We start from the raw sequence: 25,548 nt of genomic DNA on the forward strand, positions 1-25,548 counted from the left end.
TTCAGTTTGGCATTTAAAATGTTTGCATAATAACTGATCACAGTGATTGTATTTTAAGGCACAGTACTTCAAATCACAGATATTTGGTTCTGGAGGAGACGGGGGGTCTGGGAGTGGACATAGACCTAGGAATTATTACCATTCCATCATAATAATTCTCAAAATTAGATTTTTTTAATTCTCAAAATGAAATTTGTTATTAAATTTGTGCTTTATTCCAACAAAACATTGTCACAGCCCTATACGTCACTGCACACTAAAATTGTTTTGTTAACCTTAAATGGAAAAACTTTTGGAAATTTCCACAAATATTTACTATTACTAACAAAGTGAATGAAATTTCTGCTAATCATGATATGGAAATTTTTTAAATAAACAAAGGAAACTGCACTTTATCTGGAAACGACAGTTTTGTTTTGGGGGCATTGCACTAAAAAAAAATAATAATTCTGGGCAAACTTCAGCAAATTTATCATTGATTCTTTTGTAACGATTTCTGTTTGTGTCAAAAAATGGAAAATGTTATTTGCTAATAAAGCTGCTTGTACTTTTGGCAAAATAACTATTAAGTTTCAGAGTTACTATTAAGTTCTATTAAGTTTTTTTAACTCTGGAACTATTAAGTTCCAGAGTTAAAAAACAACAACACACATTTTGTTTTTTTGAGGGGAATGATGTTGATATGTGATGATAATGTTGACTTAACATTGATTAGAGACAACTCCACTAACAAAGAGTCTATAACAACAATTAATATGTGTAACTACTTCAATATTGTAATGGCCCGAGATGTGGGAGAGAATAGAATAGAATACAATATAATAGCCTTTATTTCCATTGTAAAAAAAAAAGACAAATAGCGAAGGAAAACACAAAGATAATGTTCAAATAAAAATATGCAAAATGCAACAGAAGCAATCCAAAAAAGAACAAATATGAATTGAATATAAAAATAATAAGCAATGAATAAAATGAAATACAAATAAGTGAGACGATACAGTCCAGAGCAATCAGCAGTGCACAGCGAGGTTTGCTGCAGGTGACAAGAGAATAAAACTGTAGTGCGCCGGAGCTTTCAGCAGATGGCGCTACGACACAAATCCACCACTTGGCTCTTGAATAAACGAAGAAGAAGGAAGTCACCTGACACAAGCAAGTCAATCACACACAAACGGAAGAGCCGCATGCTATCATTTGAAATGACATAAGAATATAATTAGGGTGCTTAATAGAACCCAAATTTGAGGAGAAACAACATGAAAGGTTTATTTTGCCGAATTAACGGCAGCGAGCTCAAATTCGTCACGCAGGAAACGGTGAGATTGTCTTAATTTAGGTTTGTGCCGGCAAAGCAATTCGACCCGAATGAAAAGGCTTTCTAACAAGGGAAGCAGTTTTTCGATTTCGTATGAGGCTGCTGTCAAGCATCATTTCTCTTTTGTGATGATTCCCTCGCTAGACTCTTCCTGAGGTCTTGGGTAGCCATGACGTCAGAATCCACATGAAGGCGTGTGGCCTGAGCCCGGTGGACCTCAAGGTAATAAAATCCTCCTTTAAAACGTATCAAGAGGGCATTTCCACCCCCCCCCCCCCTCTCCAAAATGTTTTTTCAGTGATATTACTATGCTTGTACTTGTTACAGACCTGATGCTTTCTGTTTGTTGCATGCTCCAGTTTCTGGAAGACATGGGACTGCAGAGAGATACAATTCCCCTCGGCAGGGAGGTGACCGGCATCGTACAACGAGGTGGGATCATCAAAACTGATCTTAAGTTACTGAACTCAAGTGCAAGCGCAGAAACTTGGGTCCAAAAAAGACTTTTCAGACAGTAACGTGTAATCAACTCATCGCTGCCGTGGACGTTTAAATTCAGCAACCGGAAACTTAACGAATATCGCCGTCGAGTACGTTATTCAATGGGTTAGCGTGGAAGAGGGCCTAGCTCGGCTCGTCTGAAATTCAGCTTTGCTAACCATTGTCGGGATTCCCGTACACGGGCGTCGTTTCATCGCTTGGGATTTGAGATCGGCACAGCTTTTGAGTAGACGATAAAGATTAGAAGGTGAATCTCGGCTCGTCGCGTCGCCAATACGCGGTGCTCTGCTTTGAAAACAGCTGGCAGTGAATTTAAAAGTAAAAACATTTTTTTTTCACTCTGTTATACACAATACCAGATTATTTTAGGTGCTGATGTTTTTTTTTTTTGTTTTGCCATGTTTTGATAACGAGGCACAACAAAAAAAACATCTGCACCCAAATAATTTCCATCTTATATTAACTTTCATAGGCTCATACTAAGAAAAAAAACTGTTACAGTTGATCTACGACCTCCCTCTGATATAGACATTTACAAAGAAAAAAAAAAACAGCTATGACATTTGTAAATTTGTTTTGGCAGGCATTCCAGTCAGACTCGATTGCTTTGTGATTCTGTTTTTTCAGTAAGTGCTAGATAAATAAAATGTGCTTCCTTTTTCTTTCTCTTTCTTTCTTTCTTTCCTTCCCCTCCCTCCCTCCCTGCAGTCGGTCCAAAGGTCACCTTCTTCCAACCCGATGACGAGGTTGTAGGTACGTTACCCGCAAAGTTTCACGTGCTTGCAACGCCAGCTATACTTATCCCGTGTGTATGACAGGCATTCTTCCGCTGGACTCGGTCTGCTCGGGACTCAGTGATGTCATTGACATTAATGAACAGTATCTAGGTAACGTGGACTCTTCCACATATGCACACACACACACACACACGCACACACACAACATGCCAGCGTTGTTTTGAAGTCACTCCTGCCCGCGTTTCAGTCCAATACAAGTGCACTCGTTCAAGTGGAGGCCTCTGCCAAGGCCAAACAATAATGCCCGATAGTGAACAAAGATCCATTCTTTGTAGTAAGTAATTTATTTTTGACCAATTGCTGTGGTATCTTAATTTATGTTAAGACTTAGAAGTTTTCCGAGACATAATAATAAAAGATCCCCCCCCTTCCTCTTCACTGTTCCATAGAGCCTGCATTGCAGCACTTTATGATCTCGGATGCTCTCCCGGTTTTAATGACAGGTGGTTTAATAATTTTGTCAAAAACAGAAGTGATGAAGCAGTTTGCGTTTGTCGTGCAGTTGAGAAGCCGGCGAAGTTGAGCTGCACGAGCGTGGCCGCGGCGCTGGAGGACGGCCTCCGCGCGTACAGCGCCCTCCACGCTCACGCTCGCGTGGCGGCCGGACAGACGCTCCTGGTGGTGGACGGCGCCAGTGTACGTGCATCCTGTTAGCCACAACTATGAACGATAAAGACCCCAGCGTGTGTTTCCTCCCCCCCCACTTAGTCTTTTGGCCTGATGTGCATCCAGCTGGCGTCTTACCACGGCGTGAAGGTTCTGACCACGTCGCACTCGCAGGAGCAGCACACCTTCTTGGAGCAGCTACGGCCCAGCGTCGGTCTGTATTCACACTCGCTGTCTGTCGTACTTGCAAAACTGTGTAGGAATTTATTGTTTCCATTTTGAATGTGTTTCAGGACAATGAGTGTGTTGTCTAGCTCTATATTTACACTAAAACCGGGATTCCCAGCGACTCTGCCACATCGTCATTAGGAGCCTTTTAAATTTCCTCTCTTTAAAATCTTTTTTTCTTCTTTTCCTTCCTCCTTTTCCCCCGTTCTTGTTTCCCTCAGGTGTTCAGGAACCTCTTGTGGGTGAGATCTTTACTGTCTTTTATTACTATTTTCCTGCTAAAATTCTCCCTTCTACTATTTAAACTTGCAATCATATCAGTGCTTTGTTTTGTCATACACGTCCTACATACAATTCCACAGTAAAACTCAGTTTAACATTCTTTTAATGAGTGTAACTGTTGATTGAGTAGACATGATGGGTAATATTAAAACTGATTGGATGAGAATATAATGACGTCACTTATTTGTTTCCCAATCTTTATTGAGCCAAGACACACATTTTACGAAATCTCACGGCACACCACCAAACAAAAACATCACGAAAATGATGTACAGTGAATATAAAAGGTCTACACGGCCCAGTTAAAAGGCCACATTTTTATGATAGAAGAACATTTCACCAAGATAAATCATTTCAAAACTTTTCCCACCGTGAGTGTGACCTGTAACCTCTGCAACTTAATTGAAGGGGGAAAAAAAAACATTTTGAATGGAGAAATAAAAATACACTGAGACGATGTGGTTGCACAAGTGTGCGCACCCTCTTAGAACTGGGGATAACCACCTTCAGACCCACGTTATCGGTAAACACCTGCTGCCATTTAAAGTGCCTCTTTTGAACCCCAAATAAATTTCAGCTGTTCTTGTCTGCAGCTTAATTGTACCTTCTACTGTCTAGTGGACCAGTTTTTATTCGCTCTGCCTGTCACTATACCTCACTGGCATACATGAACAAAGATGCATTATTTGAAGTAAATAAATGATATTTCACAAATTAAGTGAAATTGTTCCACACACCACTGAGATCGCCGTAATTTGGAATCACTGATTTATTTTATATTTGAACTCTTGAAATGACCAAATGTGCATTTGTCACTGCAGTGAGGGTGATTCCCGTCCACAAAAACCCGTCGGAGCTTCTTCCGGCGGTTCTGGAGGAGACGGGGGGTCTGGGAGTGGACATAGTTGTGGACCAAGGAGGTAAAGAAACAAAAACAAAAAACACTTTAATATTTCTATGGCAGTAGTATACAAATTGTGCTTGTCGTCTTAAGTTAGTCTGCAAGAAAAAGAGCAACCAGAAGAGGAGGAGGAAGAGGAGGCGGCGTTCCTCCCGCACAAGCACGACATCCTCAGTGCGTTGGCAGTGGGCGGCCACTGGGTGACGTCCCAGAAGGACCTGCAAGTGAGTGGATTTTTTGCTTTTCTCGTCAATCAGCAGATTTGATGGAATATTCACATACCGTGTTGCTGCGCGGTTCACCTACCGCGGCCCCCGCTATATGGAAGAAAAACATTCAAGTAAGTCGAGGTGCAGCTTTATTTTGTGTACATTTTATGCCTGCAATTTTTTGGGGTGCTCAAGTACATTTGCAACATGTTTTCATAAGTTTGAATGCGTTTGAATAGGTTAAGTGTATATTTATTTTTTGTCCATCTGTTTTTTTGGTTGTTTTTTTTGCAGTTGGATCCTCCTGACAGCAGGTTAATGTTCTTGAAGTCAGCCTCCGTATCGTTCCTCAACGCTCAAGTGTGGTTGGCTTCGTCTTCCCAGCAGGGACGATACCTCCGTATCCTTGGCTCACCGCGTGCAATGAATCCAGGGCTCCATCAGCCATATACACTCTTCTTTAACAGCCTGCTGGCAGATATTCTCAGGGACATTGTAGAGAAGATGTCGTCTGGAGTACTCAGGTACACGAACCAGACGAGTTCCTATCAGGTTATTTGAATTTGCAATTGTTTATTTCAAATTCATAACTCATAAAGGATGGACAGTTGACTATAAGAAATACATTCTCATAGGTAATACAGTTTAAAAGACCACCTCACAAACCATTAAATTAAATTAAAGGAAGTCAAATAGCATGACAAAAACCATCCACCAAAAAAAGCATCAATGTTTTTATGTACAATTTCACCAAGATATAAAATGTCAGATGTACTTTTATCGATTAATTATAGATTGTGTGTCTGATGTTGTCCTTGGTCACCAAATTCATCTATTCACTGATAAATTGGGAAAAAATAAACAAAGTAATGGATGTTAAGTTTTAAATACCCTTGAAAGAGAGATTCTGAATCTCAACGGGACGATTCTTGGTTAAATAGTTTAAATTTTAAAAAGAAATAAATGAGGGTTGCAACCACTTACTGTCTGCTACATGCTTCCCCCTGTTGGTGTGGAGTGTGAAATGCACACTTGTCCAGATTTGACTTTCCTAAATGAATTGTCTTGAAAGAAGAATTTGAGGCGAGGATTCGACTGTAAAACAAGTACTGACCCCGTTTTGTCACTCTTGTGCTTCCACGGGTCTTTAACGAATGAGATCTTAAATTTGATGGGAAATGGCCTTTAAAAATAGTCTTTAAGCTTTTTTTTTTTTCCAACTTGGAGATACCCTGAAGATGCTTTAGAACAATGACGTCACTGAAACTATTCCAGTAGCCTGGCCTGTCCCAGAGTGTAAAAAGTGTTTTCTTCTTGTGTAGACCTCAGCCTGAGGAGGCGGTTCCTCTCCAGGACGCGGCCGCCGCCATGGAGAACGTGCAGCTTCAGCACAAGAAAAAGGCCGTCGTCCAAATGTGATAACGCTCTTTAATTGGACCGCTTTGTTAAGTGTGAGGACCTCCTTGATGCACTCTGACCTTCTCGACTGCGAGTCTAGTTTGACCAATAATCTACCTTGTTTTATTCATGAACAAATGTGCAAAGGTCACCTCTTCCACTGCAGTTATGTTGAAATAGCAAAGCACATACACATATCATATTTTGCCACATACAGTGGCGCGTAGTCTCCATGTTGCTGTGTTAACATCCTCAATAAATTCCATCCAGTGTGAGGAAATTGTCTTTTTCCTCATAGTTTCCTCTCTTGACGCAATATTTTGGAGTCGAACCCGCGACCGTCTGTCTGCAAGACGTGCATCCACGTCAGCTCGCATCGTTTACGTCCGTTTGGCAGGCCTCAGCTTGAGAGCCTCCCAGTGAGTGAAGGCATTTTCCCAGGATGCATTTCTCCTCCAGCCGCAGTGACTCGACCACCCGCAGCTGCTCCCTGAGCGAGGGCTCCCCCTGTTGGAGAAGCCTGGAGATCTGCGTAGAAAAAGAACAAATGAGCAGTGGTGGGGAAAAAAAAAATACTCAAGTACATTGATGATGTTGCTGTACTTGAGTAGTTATTTTTCAGATAACTTACTTTTACTCCCTACATTTGAAAATGGATATATGTATTTTCAACTCTGTAATCTAACCATTAAAAAATTCTCCACCTTTTCTGGGGAGAAAGTACTAATACACTTTTTTTTTTTTCCTATGTAAATTCAAAAGAGAGAAACTATCTCGGTGGTGTGCAGATATTTTTTCCATTGGGCCAAGTTTTAAAAATGGGTTTTGTAAATAAATCAATTCATACTTCTACCAGAATTTTTTTTTTACACACAAATCTCTTGTCCTTAAATAATGAATGTCAATGTATTTTTTCACTGTAGGTAAGTGAGAGTACTTCTGCCACCTGTGCAAATGCCAAACGTGTTCCTACGTGGTCATTAACCTTCTCGAGAGCCGTGAGCGTGTCTCGCAGGAGTCGTCGGCACAACGCCGCCGCCGTCCGGACGCTCCGGCGCTCGGCCACCTCGCCCACCGCCTGGCCGCGCAACACCGCCTTCCACCGGTGACTGTCGCGACAACACGGATTCAGGTTTGGTTGGAAGCTTCGTGTTTCAGATGGCGGATGAGGGTCTTTCTTACAAGAGAGTTTGAGGCAGTGACATCAGTCTGAGGACGGTCATCAGCCTCCAGCTGGGACCTTCATCGCACACGCTCAGGTTGCTGAGGGACGACGAGGACAACAAAATAACTGCACGGCCTCATTCATCATTATTATTATGAGGAAGAGAAGGTTTGGAAGGGATTTGCGTGAGAAGAATGCAAACGGTAAAATGTCTGACTTGAGAAAGTTGTTGTCTGCGAGGAACTTCATCTTCTGCTCCAGACTTGTGTCTCCTTTCACAACCTCGCGCAGCATTTCTTCACAATCACAATTGCACATCATTAACACTTCTTAAACTGCTGCTATTACTACTACTTGGCTGCGACTACTATTACTATTGCTACTACTATACCAATGCTATTACTTGTTCTACAACTATTACTCCTACTTAACTAGTACCATTGTTAGTTGCTACTATACCACCATTACAACTATGTTTACTCCATCTAGTCTACCACCATTACAACTACTATTACTTGTTCTACAACTATTACTCCTACTTAACTAGTACTACTGTTAGTTCCTGCTATACCACCATTACAACTATGTTTACTCCTAATATTCCCGTACCACCACTACGATACAATTACAACCCCTACTATTACTACTACACTACTACCAGTGCTGCTACCACTATACTAGTAGTACTTCCAAAGTGATTACTGCTATTACTCAAGTTCTACTACCACTATCCTATTCCTATTACTACTTTTATAGTATGACTACCAATGTATAATATTACTCAAATACTATTTCTTCTAGTACTTCCATTACTAACACTTTTTATAGTACTACCAATGCTATTGCTAGTCCTACAACTACTACTATTACAACTACTATACCACTATGATGACTAGTACTACTACTCACTCGCATCCACGTAGACCACGCTGTGCGGGTTGCCGGGGGCGACGAAGCCGTACTCCAGCAGCAGGCGCTGGTTGTCATGGGAACCGTAGTTGATGAAGACCTGCTGGAAGCGCGGCGTTCCGCCCGCGCTCCTGACCTCGTAACTTTGGGTCTCGTGGTTGAAACCACCTTTAACCTGATGAACAACAAGCAAGTCAATAAGGACTTTGAAATGCAAATTTAGACAATGTGATGCGTACCTGCACGTCAGGCCGGTGGTTGAGCAAATCCAAAAAGGGAGCCAGCGCGTAATCATTTGGCCCGCGCAAAAATTCGTTGGACGGTTGACACATGAAGACGGAGCGGGTGTTGACGCTGCACCACGCCCACCTGGACAAAAAAATAATAATTCTGTTGTTTTGACGTAATCAGTGGTGGACCAAAAAAACAGTGATTTTACTCAAGTACATTACTTAAGTAGAATTTTGCAGTACCTTAGTGCGTCAAAGGTCAACACGTCCTCCACAGGCTGCCTAAGGACTGTCTGCAAAGTCCTGAATCGGGACATCGCACATAAGCTTTAAGAGCAGACACGATCCCGTTCATCATTTCAAATACACTCACCTAAAAAAGTCCCGGTTGGACGAGTGCATTTCCCGCACGGCGTCCCCCTGCTCCAGAGCTCGCCGCCGCAGTCCGACGGGCAGGAGCGCGGCGGCGGCGTGGGCGAAATAGGCGGGACACGTGTAGGAGCCGGGAAGGACGCGGATGTACGGCCACCATTCGGCGTCCGGGCCTCTGTGCCGCTCGCACACCAGGAAGACGCAGAGAGCCAACAGAGGTGACGGACGCGGCTTCCAGCTGACCATAAAAAAGTTTTGGGACGCCCGCAGGAAGTGGAGAAATGCGCAGATTCCTCGCAAATGGGAAGACTACTACTACTACTACTACTAATACTACTTTGACCGCAACTATTATTCCTATTTCTACCACTACAACCGCATTTACCTCTTGATATAGTGTCCGAGGTAGCTGTCCAGCACGGTGGAGGTTGTAAGCAGACAAGACTCGGGCAGAGAAATCAACAGTTGGTTGGGCTTGGAACACAGAGAGATGCTTCATCAATTCATTCCTTCTTTCTGGGGCTCATATTTGGGCAACCTGAATGGACGGTGACCTCATCTTACTTTTACGCTCCTGACAGCCTGCAGACCTCGGCCTGTGTCTTGAGAGACAACAAACCAGCAAATGCTTCATGTTGTACATGAACTGCACCGTCTGTACGTTTCAGATTGGATCGATATAAACCGGTTACTACCAGAGAAGAGGGCCGGTTGCAGCAACGTTGACGCGAATCCTCGCCGGTGGAGAAACCTGAGCAGCTCCGCGTACTCAGGCTGGTGGCTCAGAGGGACTGGACGACAACAAGACAAGTTCGCACACGTTAAAAGATGTGACTACTGAATAGAGCAGCAACACAAGTTTACAAATTGTCGTTTTATACCTGACTGGGCCACACCGTCACGTTTCTTCTTCCGCTTTCTTGACGCTCGCCCTCGACCATTCATGACCTCGTCTGGACTTTGGCCAATAATTTACATCATTTTATATTGATTATTTACTTAATGGTCTTTTCGGATCTCACTGTTGGTTTCTGGTTTTACTGCTTTAATTCCTGTAGCACTTTGAGATTTTCTTATCATAAATGTACTTTTATTACAAAAATGTACTGTATTTGTAACTATTCCTTGTAAATAATTACTAAGTATGAACAGACAAATTACTTTACTTTGACTATCTTGGTAAGAAGAAGAGACCAGCATCACTGCTACCTGATTAGCTCCAACGTATGTGACGTCATCAGGATGTGACGACACGGTGCTTTTGTTTTAAAGTTCATTCATATTCTCTGGTATTTGTAACAGTGTTTATATTAACAACAGAAAAGAAGCAACAATAATGCTGAGAATGAGATTTGGACATGCAGGGCTGAACAAGACATTATTTAAGATGGGGAAGCTGTCACTGTGCGAGATTGGAAACAGTTAGCATGTTTTATTTAGCCGTGAAAGGTATAAGGTTGAGAGAAGACATTTGATTTAAAAAACAAAGAAAAATGTAGTTTGGAAATTCTGAGACAAAGTTTTTTTTAATATTGCAATATATAAGAGAAATATATGTAATTAGAATGATGTCGTTTTTTTGTCGGGGGGTTTGTTAAATTATTATTAGGGTTTTGTTGTTGTGGTACTTTTAAAGTTTTGTGTATGCATCAAGATCTACACTCCACACCAGTTGGTGGCGGTAATACCCCAATTGGTCGTCAACCGCCCCCCCCCCCCCAAAAAATAACCGACGAAGACAAAGAAGCACAAGAAGAAGAAGAAATAAGAAGAAAAAGGTTTAAACTGAACACATATCTTATCGTCGGACTGAGCCGAAGACACACCAAAACGACAAGGTAAACTAATTCTATTCCTAACGAAATTGGTGATTTTCTGAAAGTAAAAGTAACACGAGGAGCCAAGACGCGCCGCTAAAACAACGACGCTTCCGGAAAATATCTGCCTAATTAAATTGCAGTCAAACTCTGGCAAGCTTCAACTATACCTCAATGAAAGTGTCATTTAATCAAAATCCGTCATGTAGCTCAGCCGTAACGAGTACGACTCGTCGAACACGCTTGCTCTTGTTTTTCCGGACATGCGCACTGAGTTATGTTGCGTCATGACGGGAAAGTGGCAGGCCGCCATTTTCTTTCCTTTTCGCTGTGCCGGTTTTCCCGAACTTGGATTTAGCGGAGGTGCGCCAAAATTGCTTTTGTCATTGTTTCGCGCAAGGAAATCCTTGTTCTACTGGCCGAAGACGTTGTTGAGAAATCCTGAACTTTTCAATTCGATTGAGGTTTTCTTTGGTTTTGACAGAGATGAAAAAAAATGATAAAGATGAAACTGTTCAAAAGTCAATGCTCTTTTATGTGTTCAAAAGTTTTGAATGGCACAAAAACAATTTTTGTGACACTTTCGGTAAACTAATATGTTGGCGATTCGAGGTCATCCACCCATCCATTTTTCCATCCCGCTTATCCTCCCTAGGGTCGTGGGCGTGCTGGAGCCTATCCCAGCTGACTCTGGACGAGAAGCCGCGAGACCCTATACTGGTCGCCAGCCAGGGAAAACGACGTGATGGCATGGTGGCACACGGTCAGAGACAGCCAATGGGATTCACGTAAATGTTGGCTTTAGAATTGGCTAAGGAGGAAGAATAAAAGTTTTTGTGGCCATATTTGCAAATTGTAATCATCCAAATTTCTAAAAGCAACTGTATTTTAATGACATATTTTTCTCCTAGTAATATAACAGATTACTTGTACATAAATGTTCTAATTCGATCACATAATCTTGCATGATGTAATTTGTTACTCCCCAACTGTGCGAATTCAACTGCCGTCAGTGATTCCAAGTTGGAACTCGCTACCCACACATAAAATACAAAACTTGCACACATCCGTTCTTTGCTTCTTTCTCATATTCTTGTTTGCTTTCAAACTTGTGCCCTTTTTGAGCTTTTCCCCTCTCCATTTTTACAACAAATAACACCCGCCGTCTCTTGCCGCAGAACTTGTACACAGGCTCCGCTCCATGTATGCAACACACATACCAAATACCGCCACTGGTCACGTGACCCATTTCATGGACGGTTGATTGCGTTTGTTTACATATTTCATCCAACACGCGTTTCATGTCAGTTTGGCAATGACTGCCTTCTTGCGTGATTCGAGTTATTGTTGGTTTTATTTTTTTCAGACTTTGTTCAAAGATTAGGACGTGAGATGTTTTTGGGTAATTCAGGTCTTTCAACATGCCATGATAAACGAGATGATTCGGCGACCATGCCTGTGTCAGTGGAAATATCCGAACCGGAAAACGAGATGGAGGTGCAGTCCACGCCGGCTCCAAATACTCCGGTTGAAAGCAGGCAGACTGCGAAATGTGCCAACTGTAAGCGCTGGCAGAAAAGTCTGCGGGAGTTGAAGCAGAAACACCTTGCTATGCGGAAAGCAAAGATGATTGAACTAAGAAACATTCGTGCAAAGCAGATGAGTGTTTTGGAGAAAGTCTTGAACCAAAAAGTTCCAAGAAAAAACGAGCAGATCAATCAGTTGAAAGGAAAATTGGATTCTTCAGAAGTCGGGGAGTATGTTGGTGGTCTGAAATCTGAAATTCTGACACAGAAAAAGCGACACTTTGCCCTGAAGCGTTGGCACAAATTAAAGAAGAGGGAGAATGTGGCTTTCGAAGAGGAGTCGGCAGAGCGAAGAGAACAATGCGAAGAGTACATCGCTGGAAACTGCAAAGACAAATAGAAGAGACCAGCAGTGCCACAAAGTCCAATTCCAACATGCACAGTGCAGATATGCCAATGATGGTTTATGACGGAATCACAAACCAGGTCCCGACAGCCAACATCCCAAACCTGATCGCCACCTTTGCAAATCGCTTTGGTGTGACTCTCGCTGACATTCCAAACTGGACAACAGTCAAAGAAATGATACGGGAGTTGGATGCGGTGGCCGCTCTGCAAACAGTGAAACTCATTCTCTGGTTTGCTAGGCGTATTGTGCCTTTCTTAAATCAGGGATGGAAAAGGTGACCCTGGGGGATTTGGAACATTTTTAGCTCACGTTAAATTGCCAAAGGGGTTAAGTGCAATCAGCGCCACATCCTGTTCCATATTTGTGTTTTGCTGATCCTGTTTTTAGAATTTCTCCAGAAAGCAACCCCCGTCAAGATGACTTAGTTTTGAACTGATTTCATTTGTATTATTCTATCAGAATCGGAATCATCTTTATTTGCCAAGTATGTCCAAAAATGTCTCCGGTAGTTGGAGCCGCTCTTTGGCCTATGTACGGACGCTGTGGCTATCCCCTCGTTAACCAGGATGATTGTCTCAAATCAGTCTTTCAAATAGTCAGTTGTTAGTTCTTATGTATTCATGTTGTGAGTGTGAAAATATAAATAAAAATACAAATAGATGTCATGAATAGATTAAAACAATCACTTTGAACCGATTTCTTTTCATGTATTTTTCTGGAAGTTCAAATAATTTGGGGAAAAGAGACCTTTTAGATTGATGATGGTGATCTTCCCAAACATTCCTCATATTTCCACTTGAGCTCATTGCTGGGAATTCTCATCCCACCATGGACATTTGCCATGGGAAGAAGAAGAAAAAGAAAGGAGGAGGAGGAACGACTGTTTGTTTACGAGCTCGTTTTAGCTGCTCAGTCTCCCAATTTGTTCTCAAAGGAGAGGCAGAGTCCAACTGAGCTGGAATTATCCATTGCGTATGTAATCCATTGTTTAATTCAATGAAATGGAGAGATTATGATTGTGTGATAATTGCATATAAAACATTGTAGCCCCTCGTACTTCACAGTCCTCGCATGCAAAAGTGTACAGACTTATACAAAAGGTCTCTGTAAAAAAATTTTTTTATATATCATGGGAAAGTTCTTGGGCAAAGGCTGCTAACTTGCTTGAAGTGTGTTGACTGTGCATCACTTGATGTCATTGTTGCCCTGAAACCCCAAAACAAAACCTGCATAAAAGTTTACAAAAAGTAATCATGCAAGAATAAAGTCATCCATCCATTTTCTGAGCCGCTTCTCCTCACGCCGGTCGCGGGCGTGCTGGAGCCTATCCCAGCTCTCATCGGGCAGGAGGTGGGGTACACCCGGAACCGGTTGCCAGCCAATCGCAGGGCACGTAGAAACAAACAACCTTTTGCACTCACATTCACACCTGCGGCCAATTTAGAGTCTTCAATTAACCTCGCATGCATGATTTGGGGATGTGGGAGGAAACCGGAGCGCCCGGAGAAAACCCACGCAGGCACGGGGAGAACATGCAAACTCCTCACAGGCGGGGTCGGGATTTGAACCCCGGTCCTCAGAACTGTGAGGCTGACGCTCTAACCAGTCGCCCACCGTGCCGCCAGAATAAGGTCAGTTTTTCATTAAAAAAATTGACATAAGAATAAAGTTGCAATTTTTTTGCCCTGGGCATATAAAATGCAATGTTACTGGAAAAGACTTTTTCAAAAATCAAAGTATTTTTGACAAGAAAAGCTTTTCCATCAAAATTTAGCATTTTTTTTTTTAAAGAAACGTTTTATACCCTCAACAAAGCCTTTTTTTTCTTTACGAAAAATGCTTATTTTTGTGAGGAAGAAGTCAATTTCTTTCAAGAAAAAGGATTTTCTTTTTTTAACATAGTAATATTTTTTTTCAAGAAAAACAAGCCTTTTCAGCAAAATAATAATGGTCGTGTTTCAAGAATGTGTGATAGCTGTTAAGCAAATGGTAATGGTGTATACATGGTAGTCCATTGTACTTAACTGTCCTCGCATACAGACTTTTGCAAAAGTTCTCTGTTAAAAAGAAATGGAAAAAATGCAGCACTCATTCAAATCTGTTGGGTTCCTTGGCAGAATTCATCACTGGACATCCATTGGCCGTGTATGTCATCTCATCAGTTTTTGTTGTTGCGACTTATTGTCCAGGAGTGGCTGCATCGCAGTGCAATAAATTCCAACACGCCAAAAAAAAAAAAGAAGAGCGAGACACTTTTTGTTAAGTGTTTGTAGACACTCACTCGTGTGTGCCATGTTTGTGTTGTGCTGGTTCGGATGGGCTTTGTAATCAACTGATCATTTATCGCATCTTAAAGGCATTGACCGCAAATACAAGTGGAGCACAATCATTGTCTGCGATCAGCTGAGGCACAGTTGATTTTCGTGGAAAAGTCCCAAAAATGTTTTTCCCCAGAAAAAAAATAAATTTGACATGATCATTCTTCCGTCCGTCCGTCCTTTTTTTTTTTCGGGTCGGTCAGAGCCAAACTTCAACTTCGACTAGCAAAACACATCCCTAGTGATCTGCAAACATTCATACTTTTAATAATCAGCATGTCTGGTGAGTAGGATGCATTCATTAACATTTTTGTCATATTGTTAGATAAATATTGATTGTGAAGTGTGCTGGATGGTGTATGTTTGTGTGCTGTCATATTGTGTTTTGGTTCTATTATTGCGACATGGTACCAAGTGCGCGGCCTTCTCGTTGACCTTTTGAAATAGATTCGTGTTTGTTTTGTGTCTGTTGGTGACCTACATGCAGCCCGTCTTGTTCGTCTTTTAAAAAGGAAAAAAAGTCTTGACTCCTTGTAGCCTGATTCTCCGCATTCTCGCTTAAGTTTCGGCTCAGGTCTAAAGAGCGAAATTCTCCTCCGAGGCCTCCCGATGAATGGCTCGAGTGTTGGTTCGGCCATCGTGGGTTTCGTGCGAGGAGCTGAATGGCTCGCGTTGTCAGATGGCGAGGTCGTCTGCTCGCGTGCGGCCGCTCGCGCCGCTGGTTTTGCTGAGTCGCCGTTTGTCGGCGCATAACAGCAGGCGCTCGGAGCCGCCGTTGCGGATCTGCAGGCAGCCGGCGGCGTCCCGCCAGCCGGCCGAGTAGCAGGTCATCTCCGGCGGGCCCTCGTCGCCGTGCGTGCCGGCCGCCATCTTGTGCTGCTCGGCCGCCATGTTGACCGAGTTCTGCTGGTGGGCCAAGCGGTGGTTGGGGAAGGGCAGCGCCAGAAAGTGCGACGAGCCGATCACGCACTGGCTGAAGTCGGGAGGCGGTGTAGGCGGCGGCGGGGGCGGGGGTACTTGTTTGGACTGAGGCGAATCCGTAGCGCCGGCGGCCTTCCTTGACGCCAAAAGGCGTCTACAAAGAGGAAGATCGGACTTGGTAAGTGTGGAGCCATTTTTGTGCCTTTTGATTATAAAAACAGCCGCAACATGTACATTTAAATAACATTACATTAGACATCAATTATTTTCTATTCTATTTTTGAGTGTATAGTAACAGCAGTTGAAATATTAGAATTGCACATGACTTGGAATGTACAAAGAAGAAAAGGGGCAGGGGGGAATACAGTATGTATTGTTTTAAGAAAAAAGGTAATCTTTTGAGAATAGTCATTCTTTTGAAAGGAAGTTGCAATTTTCTTCTCAGAAAATAACACGACTTTTCGGACAAAAAAGTTGTATTGCAAAAATGAAGTCAGAAAGTATTACAAGAAAAAATTCAATGAAAACAAAATCTCACAAGAACAAGGTCATATTTTATCATTTTTCTCCGCCCCAAGAAAAAGGTCCTAATGTTACGACAAAAAGTTGTATTTTTTTCAATGACTGAAGTCCTATTTGTTTGTGTGTGAAAAAGTAAAATTATGAGAATAAAGTTGGATTTTATTGGAGAAAATTTTAATATGATGAGAACATAGAAGACATGTTTCTTGGGGAATACTGTCGTCATATTTTTTTGTCAGAAAACAGTTTTTCCAGGATGAAGTCCTGATTTTTTTTTTTTGAGAGAGGAAAAAAAATCCAGAATATTATAAGAAAAAGTTATATTTTTTTCCAGAAAAAAAGTTTTTTTTTTCCGTAAAGCCTCAGATTTTTAGGGGGGAGAACATTGTTTTTCTTTTTAATGTATATTTCCTCGAGAAAAAGTTGTAATATTCCTAGAATAAAGTTGTATTTATTTGAAGAGTATGCCAAGAATAAATTCAAAATTTAATGGGAGGATTTTTTTTTCATTTCCCGGCTACGACTATGAATTGCCACGCTGCTCGATGAGCCCTCAGTGTGTGTGTGTGTGTGTGTGTGTGTGTGTGTGTGTGTGTTTACCTGCAGCAGTGTCTCCAGGCCAGGTGGTGCAGCTCCAGCACGCTGAGCAACAGCGACACGCCCGACACGGCCAACATGAACACGATGAAGACGTTCTTCTCCGTGGGCCGCGACACGTAACAGTTGACCGGGTGTGGACATGGCCACGCCTAACCTCACACACACGCACGCACACACACGCGCGCTCACACTTTGTGACATTTTATGGCTTTGAAAACACCTTGAAAATAATAATAAAGTTTTTTTGTTTTTTTTTACCTTGCAAACATAAAGAGGATGGAGAAATATTCCATACAGGAAGTACTGCAGGCACAGGAACACCACCTGCATGGAGCATGACGTCAACTACAGTAAGATACTTTTTTACATTTCTTTAAATTAGCTTTAAAATGTAAACACGGTGGTGCCTTGACTTAGAAGTAGAATTCGGGACCATTGTCAAATCATTTCAAATCACCATTCTTCGTTGAAATGAATGGAAATGCCATCAATCCGTTCCAGCCACCCAGTCAACGCCAACGAAAAGTTTTTTAAGAATAAAAATAGCACTCTACGGTATTGCACATACAGTAATAACATCATTCAAAGTATTGTAAATAATTAAACAGTTCGCTCATCATGATTTCATTGTTCAATGCTCACTGACATTGTGCGGCTCCTTTTTGCTATGTGTGTGGCTTGCCCACCAGGGGGCAGTACAATAGAGAAACATACATGCGGTATACATGTCGCGAGTCGAAACGCCCCAATTATCATTCTTCACAGAGGACAAAGAATAGATGCCTGTGAGTATTGTTTTATTGTCTGCCTACAATGCAGGTGTCAAACTCAAGGCTCGGGGATCCACATCTGGCCCGCCGCAACATTTTATCTGGCCCGCTAGAGCAAATCATGTGCGTCTACTTGAGACCTGAGAGAATTTGTACTAAATCTGTACTAAAATTGCAAATTGTGACATAAATTTTATGCCTGCAATTTGTATGTGTTCAAATCGGTTTATAATTTGTTGAGAAAATATTTTAAGTTTATGTGGTTTGGTTAAATGCGCAGCATGTAATTCATTTTGTTTTATGTTTCGTTTGACAGTAAACTTTTTTTTGGCTGCCACCATCTACAGCAGAGCCCAAAACTCCAATTTTTCTCAAAAACTCCTGCGTATATGGAGTCATTTGTCATTGTCGACACCACCGTATGTGCGTGTTTCACACTGAACTGCAAACGGAGTCGGCGTTTACCTCCATGATGCTCCGGATGAGGATGCTGAGCACGTAGGTCTGCAGCAGCGCCCCCTTCAGGCGTACCCTCCCGGCCGACGGCCCCGCCTTCTTGGCCTTTGCCGATTCCTCGTCGCCCCCTCCCGGGTCGTCGTTGTCGTCCTCGGCCCTTTGGTCCTCCTCTCGGTTGCGCCGCTTCTCCTCCCTGCGTACCGTGTGCATGGCGTGGCCCATGTACACCAGGCTCGGCGTGGACACGAACACGATCTGGAGCACCTGGGAACATGTTAAAAAGATGCCAGACCACCAATGGTTGCTGTTATTGTTGTTTTTTTTACACAGGTGGCGATTGTTATAGTGTGGGGGTTGTGGATTGTGCTCAATGTTAAGGGGGTGAAAAATATCAAGAAAGTTGTGTAATGAAATGAAATATTGACGGTTTCGTTACGCATCTTGGTTTCAATTTGTGATTTTCGATACGAGTATTCGCTCTTGAGTTCTCACCAATACCACTAGTACTTTTGATACATCAAATTTCAATTAACACAGTGACAGTTAACTGTGAACAAAGACCTTTCTTTTGTTCTTTCTGACGCACGTGGTGGTTCGTCAAAGTGTAGCGCCAACTACTGGTGAGGAGGACTTACTTGAAGTCAGATTTTTTAAATTAAATTTCTTTTTTTTCCCTTTAAGTATCCGTGACTGGTATCGGTAGCCTTCACGAGTACCCGACGCCTTGAAATAAGGCAGGTATTGGCCCGAAACCGATACCTGCTATCAATACTCGTCTATCCCTCGTTTCAATGTTACGGTTTGACTCACATTGGGCACAGTAAGGGAATGAAATGTTTCCGGTTGTGTGTTATAAATATTCTATAAACTATAGTAATAATAATCTATAATCTGCAGAATAAATACAGACATTAACATTTATATGAAAAAAAAAATGCTAAATGCTAACAGTTAATTCTCAAATAAACAAAACAAAGCATACAATAAATACAGAACACATTTAATAATATTTAATGTTTTATAATTGTATACATTATTTTTCAATTGAATTAGATCAATATAATATTCTTTTTCATCACTAGTTTGTGTTTTTTTTCCGAACTCAACGATGCAGACGAGTGCAATAGTAACGGTTGGAACTTGCGTTAGCACCGTGCTACTTTTATTTTGCATTCCACTAATTTCACTGCCGTTTTAAACAAGTTAACAAATTTTAATTACTGCCAAAAGTTTATTGTTAGCCATGACCATCATTAGCCAGAAGATGAGCTGCACTGTGGTTGTTTACAGAGTAGACATGTGGCTAGGACGCGTGGGACATATATTGGGCTAAATGTGCTGGCAACCCAGCCTGCGGCGTACCCAGTATCGTATGTGCGCGATGGGGAAGGCTCTGTCGTAGCAAACGTTCTCGCAGCCTGGCTGTTCCGTGTCGCAGTTGAAGTCTTCCTGCTCGTCGCCCCACGACGACTCGGCCGCCGTCCCGAGTACCAGGATGCGGAAGATGAACAGGATGGTCAACCACACCTGCAAACGTAAACCTCGATTTCTAGTCTTGCATGGAAACCACATAACTTTGCCTTGTGAAGGACCGCTAGCTTAATGCTAATGCACGATGCAAAATGTCATAGACGGGCAAACGAAACAAAGCAGTGCGGTATCACATACTGCCACCTAGTGGCCAAGGCACTAACACCAGACAGAGCAGCACGATGTCCATTCAATTAAAGCATCAATTCATGCAAAAACTGTTTAATTCTTTACATTCTAGCGTTATTTCTGCATAATTGTATACAGTACAACAGAGTAGTGTTATTTTTCTTGTTTAAAAAAAAAAAAAAAACTGTTAAAAAATGTCACTGTGTTTTTTTTAGGGGCCTGGAACAGATTAATGGCATTTGCGTTCATTTCAATGGGCAAAGATGATCTGCGATACGAGTGATTCCAGTGACGAGCTTGGTCACAGAACGAATTGAACTCGGAATTTTCTAGATTTTCCGAACTGTCGAGCGTCACGTGGGTTTATGTCACAAATTGTCAAAGAGCGCTTGACTGATGTGTGTGCGTACCTTGCCAATGGAGGTGGAGTGTTCCTGCACTTCCTCCAGGAAGTTTCCCAGCAGACTCCAGTCTGCCATTTCCTCACAAGCTGTTCAGATGCTGGCTCGCACTCAGCCCAACTCTCGCTCTTACCTTGAGGAACAGAGCGTCCGATGTCGGTTAGTAACCTTCCCTGCAGGAAGCCCCGAAAGGTGCGGAGGAGTGGTTGAGAATGCGGCTTGTAACCAAAGGGCCTCAGGTTTGAGTCTGGAAACGGGTTTTTGGCTGTGGTGCCCTTGCTTTGAACGCACGGGCTCATTTTGGGTGTACATGTCGGTCTTAAAGGGGACACCTGATGTCAAAGTGACCTTTGAATAGCTTGTGCACAAATAGTTGTGTCCCTGTTTTGCCAATTGTGATGTGACATTGGGGCAAATTTACATAATCGTCCCCAAAGCGAGTTTTTCCACCAATGATTTGGCAGGAAGGCTGGGTGACGATCCAGCGCCACTTTCAATCCACGGCTAGACTAAACGGTGTGGAAGACTATTGTGTCAAAGCCGTAAGGTAAGCAGAGCTGCATTGAGTTCTGTTGGATGCAGCTCTGCTTCTGATGAGCAACAGATACGCCATTGCTCGGCGAAGTTGTGCGAGTGGATAGGTATTTTGGTTTGTCGACGTGTCCTCGGCATGCGCCGCACGCGCAGATCATCGCGGTCACTGACAAGTATTTGAAGTGCTGTCCTCACCAGTGAAAATGCTTTAATTGTCTTTATGGATGCTCGCTGTTTTCACACACACACTTTGGGCTCTGCTGCCACGAGAAGAAGTTGCTCGGCCAGCCACCTCACCCTAGCTAGCGCCCTACGGCCGCCCTCTCAATACTGGCTCGTTTCAGCAAGACAAACCTTGAGTTGTGAAGTCTGCTGCAATTCTTGATTCTTGTCGTGTCCCACATGTTATTAAGCCATCTTGGAACTCTTTTTAGAAGCTTTAAATTGAATTGATCAAAGAGTTGGTCGCATTTGGGCTTAATTCATGGTTCGCACGGGACCGCGAAAAACTCAGTTTGACCTTTTTTTTTTTTAAATATACATTTAATGTTTGTTTCCCATCTTACTATAGCTTCACTTTCGGTTCCCACAGTCGCCCCCGTCACTCTCTTGGGAAGGAAAGCATCCACTCCCCCCACACACACACACACACACACACACACACACAAACAAATCCTCTTGCTCCGATTTGTGTACCAACGCAACCCACCGGAATTCCACTCACCAATGGAAACGTATTAATTTGAACACACAATTGTCGTCATTCTTTGATTGTTGGCTTTTGTTAAATGAATGAGAAGGAAAACATTTGCTTGCGATGATCTGATTTGTAGTGTACATGACTTCATAGGCAATCATAAGCAACATTGAATGCTGCCGTTAATTGGAAAACACCAACGTGTGTGTGTGTCTGAAATATGGCACAAAAAAAGTGTGATTGGCTCTGGATGAAATTAATTAAATGGGCATCCAATCGCATTTGCTTCAAGTCTTATTGCTATTTCCGAGCACAAATGCACTTTATTTGAAAAGTCTTTACAGCTTTCAAGTCAAAGAGATTTCAGATTTCATTCGAGCACAAATTGCAGAACGAATCCAAGAAATTTCTTACAGCGTCTTTATGTCTTCAATGCCCCTCCCTTCCTGTTTTTGTCGACACCCCGAGGCGCTGAACAAACTGTGTGTCTGTGTGTGTGCGTGTAGCTATAGACTCTGGATGTGTGTGTGTGTGTGTGTGTCTGTGTGTCTGTGTGTCTTTTAGAAGTGCTCTTGGGATACTTAATAACAGTATTGCTTCCTTGTATAAACTATTGCCTGACCTTTGTGTGTGTGTGTGTGCGCATGTGTGTGTGTTGTGTGCGTGCGCGCGTGTGTGTCCAGCACTGAGCATTGTTCTGCATCCTGCTCCAATGACACACACACACGCGCACACACACACACACACACGCACACACACACACACACACACACACGCTCTCTCTCGCTCTCGCTCTTGCACCTCAGGGTGTTTTTTTCAATGAACGAAATTAAATTAAGTATGCGTAAACTAGTATTTATGAGGAATTAATTTTTGAGGGATAAATAAATAATGGCATGAATTGGAGACTCTAAATTGGCCGTAGGTGTGAATGTGAGTGTGAATGGTTGTTTGTTTGTATGCGCCCTGCGATTGGCTGGCAACCAGTTCAGGGTGGATGCAGAACAACCCCGCCTCCTGCCCGATGATAGCTGGGATGGGCTCCGGCACGCCCGTGACCCGTGTGAGGAGAAGCGGCTCAGAAAATGAAGAAATAATGTTTAAACCACAATTGCCAAACAACAAATCTCTTCATTAATCATACAAAATTTCAAAGTTATGAGTATGTGTGTGTGTGTGTGTGTGCGCGCACCCCAAAACATTTTGTGGCAGTAAAATTCTTGTTTTGTTTTTAAAATTCAACTAGTTGAAACCCATATTAACTTCAGATTGTGCTTTTGCTCTCTTTTTTTTTCATTTTTATGATTTTACTTCTGAAATGTGGCGTAGGATAGTAAAATGTGACAATATTTTCTGTCGTATACTCTCTGAGAATGACTTTTAAGGTAAAAAGACAATAAAAAGGTGCACTAGAACAACTTGTGCAGCTTTTGACATTATGGGATGTTTTGACTTCTTGTCTATATTTACCATTCATAATTGTGGGGATAAGCGGAATGGAAGACGAATGAAAGAATGAATTGTTTGGAGTTACTGGGAGTCAGCGGAAAGAGATGGTGGTGATTTTTGCCGGATAACGTCACCTTCTCCAACTTTCTAAACCACGTATCCTCTCTTGTGGCTTCGTGACGTATCCACCTGTCATTTTCCTCATTTCCAGCCACTTTTGACTGCAGCTGTGTAATTATTATACATCATCATCATCATTGCGTGACCAACAATGTATTGGAAGTGAAACAATCAAGAAGCGGGGGAAAAAAGGGAAGAATTAAGACACTGTCGTGGCGTGGCGTGTGGGCGAGGAGAGCCGAACGGTGACGATGCACTTTCAACCGTTCGTTGAATGAGACAAACACTTAATCGCCCAAAAAATACAAAACAAGAACACTCGCAAGGAGCTGCTGTCGGCCACAACTCACGCTCACACCTTCATACGCAGACTCACTGGCCAAACCCTACTCCGGCATTGAGTAGGCCACGCCCCTTAATAATAATTCAATACATGTATATAGTTTGCTTTAAAAAATCAAAATGTGCTGTTCTGTTGGTAGATTATTTTGCATCCATAATGGAATACATTCCTCATTTCATTCCTTTCTTCTCATTTTCCAAGCCCCCCTTTTTTGCAGTGTATAAATACCCAAAAAGTTGGCAAACATTTGGCATAATGCCGTGTGTGTGTGTGTGTGTGTGTGTGTGTGTGTGTGTGTTGCAGACAACACACCGACTACCTGATGATGTCGACGATGCTGTAAAGGCGACTTTGGGGTTGGAAGCCCGCAGCAGGCTGTCGCCGGTTCGTCGAGGCGCCTTCGAGCAAGGCAGGAAGGAGCAAAGCGGGGGAGTTACACCTGCGGAAAGCGGGGACGCCTGGCAGATCCGCTACGACGTTCCCGATGACTTTTGTGGAAAAAGAAAGTCGGACGAGAGAGAACGTCGACAAGCGGTTTGAATCTAGAGACAGTTGGAAGTGATGAGAACACAATTTTTGTGCGGGTGAGGCGACGCCGGTGGGAGACTTTTGTAGCGGACCCTCTCTCTCGCTCTCTCTCTCTCTCTCTCTCTCTCTCTCTCTCTCTCTCTCTCTCTCACTGGTCTTTCCCTCCCTCGCTCGCCCTGGGCCGTGTCTCCAAAGGAAGTTGTCCTGGTGCCACGCTGCCTGCTATTCACTGCGCTCACGTAGGGGCATGTATGTGTGTGTGTGCGTGTGTGTGTGTGTCTGCATATGTGTGTGAGATTGTGTGTGTGAATGTGTCTCAGTGTGTGTGTGAGTGCACGTGTGAGACTGTGTTTTTGCATGCTTTTGTGTGTGTGTTTATGTATATGCGTGAGTGTGTGAGCGAGTTAGTGTGAATGTAAGTGCGCGTGTACTGTATGTAAGTGAGTGAGTGTCTATATGCATGTGTGCGCGTGAGTGGTTCCACATTTGAGTGTGTGCCGGTGTGTGTGTGTGTGTCTGTCTCTGTATGTATGTATGTTTGTGTGTGTGTGTGTGTGTGTGTGTGGCATGGAAAGGAAGTCTTATATTGTATTAGGACACAATGGCTCCAGGTCCAGGCCCAACATTCCCCCCTTGTCACTCTTTTCTTATCTGGGCGCTGGTTCCCCAAATGCTGAACTATTGTGTGTGTGTTTGTGTGTGTGTGTGTGTGATTGGGCGAGTAATCCGGCGAGGAAGCCACTGCCGTTTTTCGAGTGCGCGAATGCTACCTGAAGGTCGTTTCGCTGGGTTATCTGCAAGCTATTGTGCTAGCGTCAAGGGGATGGTTTCACGAGTGAAACCCCGAACAAGGGTTTTGAACACAAACGTTTGACGTCAGAGATCAAATCGATGTCGCGACACGGAAGTGGACTTGTACATGGCGGTCTTCGTCGAGTGGCGTACGAGGAAAGCGAGAGAAGAGCCCCGAGTCGCTTCGTGACTGCAAACGGCACCGGCCGAATCGCGATCATCTCACACAACCACCGAGATTTCAACTTGAACATTTCTTTGTGTCATTCCCCCACACAACTTGTGATAGCACTGAAAGCCTGCTGCTTTCCTGGAGGCCGTGTGTGCTAACATGTGTGAGCACGCGTGTGTGTGTGTGTGGGTGTGTGTGTGTGTGTGTGTGTGTGTTGTCCCTGTCGAATTGATTGTACGCAGCGGTTACGGCATGTGACTGAAAAAGCTCAAAAAGTAAGTTGGGGAAAATGGCTGCGAGTGTTTTTTGTCCAATGACAGAAGCTCGATTGTGTTTTTTTGTGAGCGACCTGCGTGTTGAAATGCTGCAGTTCATGTATATATTTTTTAACTTAAGATTCCACACACAACACCCAATAATAAAAAAAAAAATGACAGAGCTTTTTCCCCGAGATGTTTGCAAAGGTATTTAAAGTTTTTCAAACTAAATTACGAAACCCCGTGTAGTACATGTAGTACTTTTTACACATTTTGTTATGAGCCAAATCCAAAACGGATCCAGTGATCCGACCGAGCAGAATCAAGTCGAAGAGACCCTGCCA

The 25,548-nt window shown here is 43.0% G+C and overlaps 4 protein-coding genes across 14 annotated transcripts; 2 read left to right on the top strand and 2 right to left on the bottom strand.

Moving 5' to 3' along the window:
• The first annotated feature begins 1,138 nt into the window (after positions 1-1,138).
• cryzl1 (crystallin, zeta (quinone reductase)-like 1) lies at positions 1,139-7,062 on the top strand. Of its 5 annotated transcripts, none has more exons than XM_061690166.1 (13): positions 1,139-1,316; positions 1,460-1,537; positions 1,675-1,747; positions 2,525-2,569; positions 2,635-2,703; positions 3,116-3,249; positions 3,346-3,433; positions 3,669-3,689; positions 4,551-4,649; positions 4,724-4,854; positions 5,134-5,239; positions 5,318-5,363; positions 6,162-7,062. In XM_061690166.1, exons 1-13 carry the CDS (start codon positions 1,257-1,259, stop codon positions 6,256-6,258), a joined length of 1,047 nt encoding a protein of 348 aa, XP_061546150.1. In that variant the 5' UTR covers positions 1,139-1,256; the 3' UTR covers positions 6,259-7,062. The 5 variants fall into 5 exon arrangements, with proteins under 5 accessions (XP_061546150.1, XP_061546148.1, XP_061546151.1 ...); XM_061690164.1 differs by having other exon boundaries at positions 3,322-3,433; positions 6,162-7,061; XM_061690167.1 differs by having other exon boundaries at positions 3,322-3,433; positions 5,318-5,391; positions 6,162-6,256.
• On the bottom strand, positions 6,567-10,993 carry setd4 (SET domain containing 4). Of its 3 annotated transcripts, none has more exons than XM_061690159.1 (13): positions 10,901-10,993; positions 9,795-9,871; positions 9,609-9,704; positions 9,478-9,515; positions 9,299-9,387; positions 8,915-9,151; positions 8,785-8,844; positions 8,551-8,680; positions 8,312-8,486; positions 7,620-7,698; positions 7,420-7,500; positions 7,223-7,346; positions 6,567-6,765 (listed from the first exon to the last, which is right to left on the bottom strand). In XM_061690159.1, exons 1-13 carry the CDS (start codon positions 10,915-10,917, stop codon positions 6,604-6,606), a joined length of 1,365 nt encoding a protein of 454 aa, XP_061546143.1. In that variant the 5' UTR covers positions 10,918-10,993; the 3' UTR covers positions 6,567-6,603. The 3 variants fall into 3 exon arrangements, with proteins under 3 accessions (XP_061546143.1, XP_061546142.1, XP_061546145.1); XM_061690158.1 differs by having other exon boundaries at positions 7,211-7,346; XM_061690161.1 differs by having other exon boundaries at positions 7,211-7,346; positions 9,795-9,866; positions 10,901-10,991.
• Positions 10,630-25,241, top strand: LOC133409746 (uncharacterized). Of its 4 annotated transcripts, none has more exons than XR_009769456.1 (5): positions 10,630-10,751; positions 11,386-11,493; positions 17,033-17,157; positions 17,300-17,376; positions 23,759-25,241. XR_009769456.1 is itself a non-coding variant. In XM_061690177.1 (3 exons), the coding sequence occupies exons 1-3, from the start codon at positions 10,994-10,996 to the stop codon at positions 12,654-12,656; spliced, it is 768 nt and encodes a 255-aa protein (XP_061546161.1). In that variant the 5' UTR covers positions 10,860-10,993; the 3' UTR covers positions 12,657-17,022. The 4 variants fall into 4 exon arrangements, 2 of the variants coding, with proteins under 2 accessions (XP_061546161.1, XP_061546162.1); XR_009769455.1 differs by lacking the exon at positions 23,759-25,241 and adding an exon at positions 18,113-19,240; XM_061690177.1 differs by lacking the exons at positions 10,630-10,751; positions 17,033-17,157; positions 17,300-17,376; positions 23,759-25,241 and adding exons at positions 10,860-11,093; positions 12,097-17,022.
• LOC133409742 (gap junction alpha-5 protein-like) lies at positions 14,895-24,062 on the bottom strand. Of its 2 annotated transcripts, XM_061690162.1 has the most exons (7): positions 23,775-24,062; positions 20,322-20,445; positions 19,615-19,779; positions 18,262-18,516; positions 17,285-17,350; positions 17,027-17,175; positions 14,895-16,058 (listed from the first exon to the last, which is right to left on the bottom strand). In XM_061690162.1, exons 2-7 carry the CDS (start codon positions 20,388-20,390, stop codon positions 15,659-15,661), a joined length of 1,104 nt encoding a protein of 367 aa, XP_061546146.1. In that variant the 5' UTR covers positions 20,391-20,445; positions 23,775-24,062; the 3' UTR covers positions 14,895-15,658. The 2 variants fall into 2 exon arrangements, with proteins under 2 accessions (XP_061546146.1, XP_061546147.1); XM_061690163.1 differs by lacking the exon at positions 19,615-19,779.
• Positions 25,242-25,548: the final 307 nt, after the last annotated feature.

The sequence above is a fragment of the Phycodurus eques genome, chromosome 11 (assembly GCF_024500275.1).
Source record: "Phycodurus eques isolate BA_2022a chromosome 11, UOR_Pequ_1.1, whole genome shotgun sequence".
Taxonomy (NCBI): domain Eukaryota; kingdom Metazoa; phylum Chordata; class Actinopteri; order Syngnathiformes; family Syngnathidae; genus Phycodurus; species Phycodurus eques.

What these genes read in the sequence shown, in the direction of transcription:
- cryzl1 (XM_061690164.1), top strand. Translation starts at nt 1,257, where the DNA reads ATGAAAGGTTTATTTTGCCGAATTAACGGCAGCGAGCTCAAATTCGTC. An exon ending in ACCCGATGACGAGGTTGTAG is followed by an intron (nt 2,570 to 2,634) that starts GTACGTTACCCG and finishes TGTGTATGACAG; the next exon opens with GCATTCTTCCGCTGGACTCG. An exon ending in TGTTCAGGAACCTCTTGTGG is followed by an intron (nt 3,690 to 4,550) that starts GTGAGATCTTTA and finishes TTGTCACTGCAG; the next exon opens with TGAGGGTGATTCCCGTCCAC.
- setd4 (XM_061690158.1), bottom strand. An exon ending in TTGACCTTTGACGCACTAAG is followed by an intron (nt 8,681 to 8,784) that starts GTACTGCAAAAT and finishes TTTTTTGTCCAG; the next exon opens with GTGGGCGTGGTGCAGCGTCA. An exon ending in GCAGACAACAACTTTCTCAA is followed by an intron (nt 7,501 to 7,619) that starts GTCAGACATTTT and finishes GTCGTCCCTCAG; the next exon opens with CAACCTGAGCGTGTGCGATG.
- LOC133409746 (XM_061690177.1), top strand. Translation starts at nt 10,994, where the DNA reads ATGCGCACTGAGTTATGTTGCGTCATGACGGGAAAGTGGCAGGCCGCC. An exon ending in CGAACTTGGATTTAGCGGAG is followed by an intron (nt 11,094 to 11,385) that starts GTGCGCCAAAAT and finishes TATCCTCCCTAG; the next exon opens with GGTCGTGGGCGTGCTGGAGC. An exon ending in TGATGGCATGGTGGCACACG is followed by an intron (nt 11,494 to 12,096) that starts GTCAGAGACAGC and finishes TATTTTTTTCAG; the next exon opens with ACTTTGTTCAAAGATTAGGA.
- LOC133409742 (XM_061690162.1), bottom strand. Translation starts at nt 20,390, where the DNA reads ATGGCAGACTGGAGTCTGCTGGGAAACTTCCTGGAGGAAGTGCAGGAA. An exon ending in TCGCGCACATACGATACTGG is followed by an intron (nt 18,517 to 19,614) that starts GTACGCCGCAGG and finishes ACATGTTCCCAG; the next exon opens with GTGCTCCAGATCGTGTTCGT. An exon ending in GCCTGGAGACACTGCTGCAG is followed by an intron (nt 16,059 to 17,026) that starts GTAAACACACAC and finishes TCCTCTTTGTAG; the next exon opens with ACGCCTTTTGGCGTCAAGGA.